This window comes from Cotesia typhae, unplaced genomic scaffold, assembly GCF_013202065.1.
Source record: "Cotesia typhae breed Kobodo isofemale line unplaced genomic scaffold, CoteBio_Ctyphae contig_36, whole genome shotgun sequence".
NCBI lineage: Eukaryota > Metazoa > Arthropoda > Insecta > Hymenoptera > Braconidae > Cotesia > Cotesia typhae.
In genome coordinates this window covers 1,166,652-1,173,277 of record NW_027423744.1, presented here as the reverse complement: position 1 = coordinate 1,173,277, position 6,626 = coordinate 1,166,652, and the positions used below count along the sequence as shown (strand labels likewise).

Sequence of the window (6,626 nt, the reverse complement as noted above, 5' to 3'; positions counted from 1 at the left end):
AAATACTAAATTGAACATTTTGAAATTTATTGAATTTCCAAAATTATGAACAAAAATTCACTCCAAATTTAAGTAGTAATTATTTTATTGAAAAAAATTAATTTTTGTAAAAAAAAAATTCAAATTATGAAAGATAAATTTTTTTTATAGAAAATTTTCATTTAAAAAATTAAACTTTTACTTTCTACGGAAATTTTTGAAATTTGTAAAATTTCCAAAATTAAAAGAAAAAATTCACCTTAAATTTAAGGCATAAAATTTATTCTCAAAATTTTTATTCCAATTTTCAATAAATCTTGAAACTAAAAATTTTTGAAATTTGTAAATAAATAAATTATTTTAAATTAAAAAGAACAATTCACAACAAATTTAATCTATAATAATAATTTCCAAATAAACTTAAAATTTGTCTTGACGATTTTAAATTTATTCCGGATCATCATCCCGTTTCTTCTTTTTGTAAACGCGTTTCTTCTTAGCAACACTGGCCATTTTGACGTACTTTTGTCTCTGGTCGGGTGTCATCTTCGCCCACTGCTTGCCAGCGGCCTTTGCAATGGTTGTGACATGCTCATTGGGCTTCTTGCTTCTCATCCTCAGGAAGAAAATCAGGAATGGGTTAGTAGGACCTCCGGAACTTTTGGCCTTTTTTTTTCTAGGGCGCTTCTGCTCTGGGGTTTTTGAAGAATCGCCACCTGCGCTGGTAAATATGCGTTATTAATATACTATTATTAAAAAAAATTTATTTTAATTGGAAAAAAAAATTGAATATTAAAAAAAAATGTTTCAGTACGAAAAAATTTTAATTTAAAAATAAAATTATTTTTTGTCGATAAAAAATTCAACTTTTTAAGAGAAAAAAATTTGTTCAGTTGTAAAAAATTAAAATGAAAAAAAAAATTAGTTTTTTTGTCGTAAATAATTCAAATAATTGCAAAAAAAAATTAAAATAAATTAAATTTTGAAAAAAAAAAAAAAAAAAAAATTTCTCTTTTTATTGTAAAAAATAAAAATTTTTAATAAAATTCATTTTTTGTCTCAAAAAATATTAAAATAAAAAAAAAAATTTTTTTTCAAATGTAAAAAACCAAAATATTGAATAAAATTCTTTTTTGCCATAAAATTATTTTTTGTCAACAAAAAATTCAAATTTTGAAGAGAAAAAAATTTGTTCAGTTGTAAAAAATTAAAATATAACAAAAAAAATACTTTTTTTGTCGTAAATAATTCAAATAATTGTAAAAAAAATTAAAATAAATTAAATTTTGAAAAAAAAAAAGTTCTCTTGTGAAAAATTCAAATTTTGAGTAAAAAATTTTTTAATCACAAATAATTCAAATTTTTTAAAGAAAATTTTTTTTCTCAGTTGTAAAAAATTAAAATTTTTAATAAAACACTTTTTGTGTCTTAAAAAAATTAAAATTTATTGTAAAAAATAAAAATTTTTAATAAAATTTAATAAAATGTCTCAAAAAATATTAAAATAAAAAAAAAATTTTTTTTTCAAATGTAAAAAACCAAAATATTGAATAAAATTTTTTTTTATCTATATTTTTATTCTATAAAAAAAAAAAAAATTATTTTTAAAATAATAAATTCACCTTTTGAAGTCTCCTCTGAATTTTCGTGTTTCCGACTTTTTGGGCGTCGAGTTTTCATTGCCCATTCTAGTACTTCCTTATTATTTCTACCAGACATCTACTTCCTACAGCATCACTATTAATTTATAAAACTAAACTGAAACCTTTAAAAAAATCTCAAAGAATAATCCACAAGAATTTTAAATAAAAAAAAATTATTTTTGACAAAATGTCACAATAAATTTAAACAAATTCACGATGACATTTTCCAGCCTCGTTTGTTTGTCGATAAAAACTAAATGAAGTTCATTTGTTTTAAAAAAAAAAAAAAAAAAAAAAACAAGCTCACTAGAATTAAATATTTTTTGTATAATTTTTTGTATAAATTTATTGTTATTCAGGACGGAGCTAAGACAAATAATTATAAATAATAAATTATAATTAAATAAATTAATCTAAAGTAAAATATTTATTTATTTTACACGGTTAACGTTCGTCAAACCCAGACCACTTTCCTTTTTTCTTCCAGCTCTTGGATTTATCTTTTTCAGGACACCAACAGGCGTTAGACTGAGCGTCGATGTAGCTTTTACAGCCCAATGCCGTCGTTCCAGTGTAGAGCATCTTCGCAGCAGCTTTACAGGTGTTTACTATTGTTGTTCCGGTGATCTGATAGCCGTCGCAGTATTTGTATAAGCATCTCTTGAATTCTAGGTCACACTTTTCCTTATCAGAATTGCAGGTGTCGTAACAGATATCGTGCTCGTCACAGCATTTTGTCATTTCTGACAGTGGAAGGTATTCTTGATTTATCTGCAAGAAATAAATAAAAGTACAGTGCAATTTAACAAAATTCATTATTCAAAAAGCAAAATTTCAATTTTTTATATTTCACAAATCACAACAGCTACATAGTGACTGCAAGATTGCTAATTATTATTATCATTTAAAAAAAAATTTTTAATTTTTAAATAATTAATTTAATGAACAAAAAAAATTTTTTAAATAAAAATTAAGCAATTTTATATGAAGGTAAACATATTATTATTAAATAAAGATTATACAGCCGCAAAATATTTTTTAATTGTAATTTTACTATGAAAAAATAATTAATTTAAATTATCAAGAATTATTTGAAGATTTAAATTATTATTTATATTTATTATAAATAATAATTTTTTTATAATTAATGACATTCAAGTTAGCTGTCACTTGACAATTTTTTTATTTTATTTAATAAAAAAATTTATTCCAAATAACTATTTTAAAAAAAATTGCAATTTTTTTTTTTTTTTTTTTTTAATTTCTAAATATCAATTTTTTTTTGCCATAGTTTATTTCTTGTAAAATTTTTTAAATTATTAAATATGTGCTAAGTTAATTCTTATTATAATTTAAATTGTATCAATTGACAATTAATTTTATTATAATGCTGAAATTAGCCGTCAGCTGTCAATTTTAAAAATTTTAGTAACAAATCAATTACAATAAAAAAATGCTTCTAAAAATTTTCACTTGTAATTTTTAATAATTTTCACATGTGGAAATTTTTAAATGAATTTTTTTTATAATAATTGCATTATTGTAAAATTTTTAAATAATTTTTATTGTCTGCCAACTTGTGTCATATTTTATTACCTCTATTCCTAGAGAACCACATCCATTACTTTGAGATACATGATTTCTGTCAGGTTTTGCTGTCACACCTGTAAAAAAAAATTTTTAATTAATAAAATTTATAAATATTCATTTTTAAAAAAATTATTTTTAATTATTAAAAGTAGCAAGCTGACTTTTTTTAATAACAAATAAATTGTAGCAAAAATGAAAGAAAAAAAAAAACTGACACTTGGAAATAAAAAAAAATACAATTTTTTTCTATCAAATAGAATTAAAAAATTAAAATTAGCAGTCACTAGAGAATTTTTAAATTTTATTTAACAAAAAAATAATTTTTAAAAAATTTGATTTTTAATTTTTTTAAATTTCTAAATGTCAATTTTTTTTCCTAATTTTTTTTTAAATAATTTATTTGTTAAAAAAAAATTCTAAAAATTATTAAATATCTGCTAAATTTATTTTTATTGTTGTTCGAAAAAAATTTTGAGGTTAAGTTTAATATTTTTTTTTTTTTTTAATAAATACACTGACACGCATCAAGCAAAAAACAATAATAATTACCATTAGGGCAAGTGTAAACACAATTTTCCTCGACAGCAGCATCGAATACCTCGTGAATATCCTTAATTTTCCTGGCGACAGTGATGGCGTTCTGGAAAATGTCCCCGAAAATGGTCTCAGCAGCCAGAACGGCGTCGCGGAGGTTCCCGATCAGTCCAGCTCCATACCCTGACCAGGCGTAGGCGAGGAAGGTTAATATGTAGACGAAGAATTTTCTATACCTCATCAAGTCCATCCTGGATCATCGCAGTCAGTATTTTTGTAATAAATCTTTCACTTTCACTTACAGTATTTAGTATTTGTCTATTTATATATTTAAATGCACACTTTATATATTTTACTTGCAGGTAAAATGTCACTTGGCTGTTCAAAATAAAAATTAATTTATTTTTTTTTTAATTTAGCGGTCACTTGATAATTTAAAAAATTTTTTTTAATAAATAAATTATTGCAAAAAAAAAATGATTCAAAAAATGGACTTGCAGAAATTTAATAAAATTAAAAATACAATTTTTTAATAAATAAATTATTGCAAAAAAAAATTATCAACAAAATGAACTTGAAGAAATTTAATCAAATTAAAAATGCAATTTTTTTTGTTAAAGAAAATTAAAAAATTGTCAAATGACAGCTAAATTAAATTTCATTTTTTTAAATAATATATTTAGGTAGTAAATTTTCACGAATCTTACTGGTACACGTGGATTTTATGACTGGATATTTTTAGAGTTTTATTAATAATTTTTTGTGATACTTGAAATAGCAACTGATTATAATACTAAAGTTAGCCGAGGTATTTAATTTTTTTTTTTTTAATTATTAAATAAAAATTTTAAAATTGCACATAGTTTCAAAAATTTTTTTTTGCTATAATTTTTTCAATAAAAAAAATTCTAACAATTGTCATTAAAAGTCTAATAATAATTTTTTTTTCATAAATTTTAAAATGAAAAAAATGTTAAATTTTTTTTTTTATTAATTTATCTGCTAAAAAATATTGAAAAGAAATTTTACAAAAATTCAGTTCTGTAAAAAAAAAAAAATGTCATACTTTTGAAAAATTTTGTTTTAAAAATTTAAAAATTTAAAAATTTTATTGTTAATCAAATAATTAATTAGTTCATTTTTTTTTTAGAAATAAAAAATTTTCAAATTATAATTATAATAAAAATTCTTAAAATTTTAATTGAAGAAAAATTTATTTTACACAAATTGAACATTTTTATATCAACAATACAAGTATTTTTATACTAAAAAATATTACAGAATTTGAGTACAATTTTTCAACATAGTTACAAAATAATTGATAATTTTAATAAAAATTAAACTGAAATTACAAAATTTTTTACAAAGATAAAATGCAATATAATTTTTCCATTAAAAAAAATAATTTTAATTAAACTTTAATGTTGAACTTTTCAGGAAAAAAAAATAAGAAATAATTAATAATTAATGTAAAAGTAAAAAAAGAATTATTTCTTACATTTTAATAAATACAACCGGGGAAAAAGCAATAAAAATAAATGTGATGATTTTTAATCAAAAAGCTTGGCGAGTTCTCCATTTTGAAGCATTTCAGCGACCTTGTCACCGCCACCGATAAACTTTCCATTGACAAAAACTCTGGGTACAGTTCTGGCACCGGTGATTTCTCCAAGAACATCCTGGTACCCGGCACAGTCGTCTTCTTGGTCTAGTTCAATTACTTTGAAGTCTTTGCCCAGCTGCTTGAACGCCTAAAATTATAAAAGCAGCAATTTAAAATTAATTATTACAAAATTACCAGTAATAAAATCAGGCCGAAAGTTTTTTTTTTATTAATTATATTAATATTGAAAAATTACAATTGTAAAAATAAAATTATAAATGGTGATTTAAAAAATTTCTTTGTCAATTTTGACAAAATATCGGCTGACTTCGGTTTAATAATTTAATAATTTAATTTTAATAATAAAATAATTAAAAATACTTACATTTTTTGCTTTAGTGCAGTAAGGACAGGTAGACTTTGAAAAAATGACAACAGTATCTGAGTCGATGATTTTTTGAACAGCGGCTTTGTCGATAGTCATGATTCTTCTTGAACTGGAAACTAAACCCATTTTCTATAGGCATTATTTTAAAGGCAGTAAGTTTTATTTTAATTTAATAATTAAGAATTATTATGAAATAAATAACTGTTTTGACAAATTACTTTAAAAAAATGAAGACAAAATAAACAAATGAATCCAAGGTTTGTTCTAAATTTTAAAATAATTCTTAATAATTAATCATATTTAATAAATAATTTTTTTTTAATTTTTCATTACAAATTAATTATTTTTATAATTTTTTCACCAAATAAATTATTTATTTATTTATTAATTATAGCAAAATTAAATTAAATTAAATTATTGTAAAAAAAAGAAAATATTAAAAATGTAATTTTTTTTTAATTTATTTGTTAAATTTATTTAATTTTAATTAATAAAAAAATTTTTTTTTTTTTAATTTTAAGTTTGGAATTTTCTTAATAATTAAATTGTTACAAAATAAAAAAAAATTTCTAGCATTTATTAATTTATATAATAATAATAATAGTAATAATAATAATAATAATAATAAATAACAAGTAAATAAAAAAATAATTAATATTTTAGAGTACTTACATTCTTAAGTACTTCACAACTTGATGCAACTCTAGCTCGAGTGATAATGAGTATAATAATCAATATGATGACTAATTAATTAAAAAATTACTTTATTTTATTGGTTTTATCAATAAAATACGTGATCTACTCGCTGGTGAATTATTAGTCAGAATTTATTTTAGATTAGATTAGAATTTTGTTTTTTTAGTTCTACGATATTTTTGGTTCGCCCGCT

General features: G+C 20.9%; 3 protein-coding genes and 1 long non-coding RNA gene across 6 annotated transcripts; 1 reads left to right on the top strand and 3 right to left on the bottom strand.

Moving 5' to 3' along the window:
• Window positions 1-194: 194 nt before the first annotated feature.
• LOC141526625 (uncharacterized) lies at window positions 195-2,020 on the bottom strand. The gene is made up of 2 exons (XM_074241672.1): window positions 1,602-2,020; window positions 195-695 (listed from the first exon to the last, which is right to left on the bottom strand). The coding sequence occupies exons 1-2, from the start codon at window positions 1,696-1,698 to the stop codon at window positions 427-429; spliced, it is 366 nt and encodes a 121-aa protein (XP_074097773.1). The 5' UTR covers window positions 1,699-2,020; the 3' UTR covers window positions 195-426.
• A 10-nt stretch (window positions 2,021-2,030) lies between these two features.
• Window positions 2,031-4,112, bottom strand: Gxivspla2 (phospholipase A2 group XII). The gene is made up of 3 exons (XM_074241671.1): window positions 3,762-4,112; window positions 3,219-3,286; window positions 2,031-2,393 (listed from the first exon to the last, which is right to left on the bottom strand). Exons 1-3 carry the CDS (start codon window positions 3,994-3,996, stop codon window positions 2,067-2,069), a joined length of 630 nt encoding a protein of 209 aa, XP_074097772.1. The 5' UTR covers window positions 3,997-4,112; the 3' UTR covers window positions 2,031-2,066.
• LOC141526626 (uncharacterized) lies at window positions 3,873-4,555 on the top strand. Of its 2 annotated transcripts, none has more exons than XR_012479061.1 (2): window positions 3,873-4,010; window positions 4,109-4,555. It is a non-coding gene; the product is annotated as an uncharacterized LOC141526626 (long non-coding RNA). The 2 variants fall into 2 exon arrangements; XR_012479060.1 differs by having other exon boundaries at window positions 3,890-4,022.
• Window positions 4,556-4,941: 386 nt separating this feature from the next.
• LOC141526635 (uncharacterized) lies at window positions 4,942-6,556 on the bottom strand. Of its 2 annotated transcripts, none has more exons than XM_074241684.1 (3): window positions 6,410-6,556; window positions 5,735-5,853; window positions 4,942-5,497 (listed from the first exon to the last, which is right to left on the bottom strand). In XM_074241684.1, the coding sequence occupies exons 2-3, from the start codon at window positions 5,831-5,833 to the stop codon at window positions 5,297-5,299; spliced, it is 300 nt and encodes a 99-aa protein (XP_074097785.1). In that variant the 5' UTR covers window positions 5,834-5,853; window positions 6,410-6,556; the 3' UTR covers window positions 4,942-5,296. The 2 variants fall into 2 exon arrangements, with proteins under 2 accessions (XP_074097785.1, XP_074097784.1); XM_074241683.1 differs by having other exon boundaries at window positions 5,735-5,866; window positions 6,410-6,550.
• Window positions 6,557-6,626: the final 70 nt, after the last annotated feature.

What these genes read in the sequence shown, in the direction of transcription:
- LOC141526625 (XM_074241672.1), bottom strand. Translation starts at nt 1,698, where the DNA reads ATGTCTGGTAGAAATAATAAGGAAGTACTAGAATGGGCAATGAAAACT. An exon ending in TTCAGAGGAGACTTCAAAAG is followed by an intron (nt 696 to 1,601) that starts GTGAATTTATTA and finishes TTACCAGCGCAG; the next exon opens with GTGGCGATTCTTCAAAAACC.
- LOC141526635 (XM_074241683.1), bottom strand. Translation starts at nt 5,863, where the DNA reads ATGGGTTTAGTTTCCAGTTCAAGAAGAATCATGACTATCGACAAAGCC. An exon ending in ACTGCACTAAAGCAAAAAAT is followed by an intron (nt 5,498 to 5,734) that starts GTAAGTATTTTT and finishes TTATAATTTTAG; the next exon opens with GCGTTCAAGCAGCTGGGCAA.
- Gxivspla2 (XM_074241671.1), bottom strand. Translation starts at nt 3,996, where the DNA reads ATGGACTTGATGAGGTATAGAAAATTCTTCGTCTACATATTAACCTTC. An exon ending in TGTTTACACTTGCCCTAATG is followed by an intron (nt 3,287 to 3,761) that starts GTAATTATTATT and finishes TTTTTTTTACAG; the next exon opens with GTGTGACAGCAAAACCTGAC. An exon ending in GTGGTTCTCTAGGAATAGAG is followed by an intron (nt 2,394 to 3,218) that starts GTAATAAAATAT and finishes TATTTCTTGCAG; the next exon opens with ATAAATCAAGAATACCTTCC.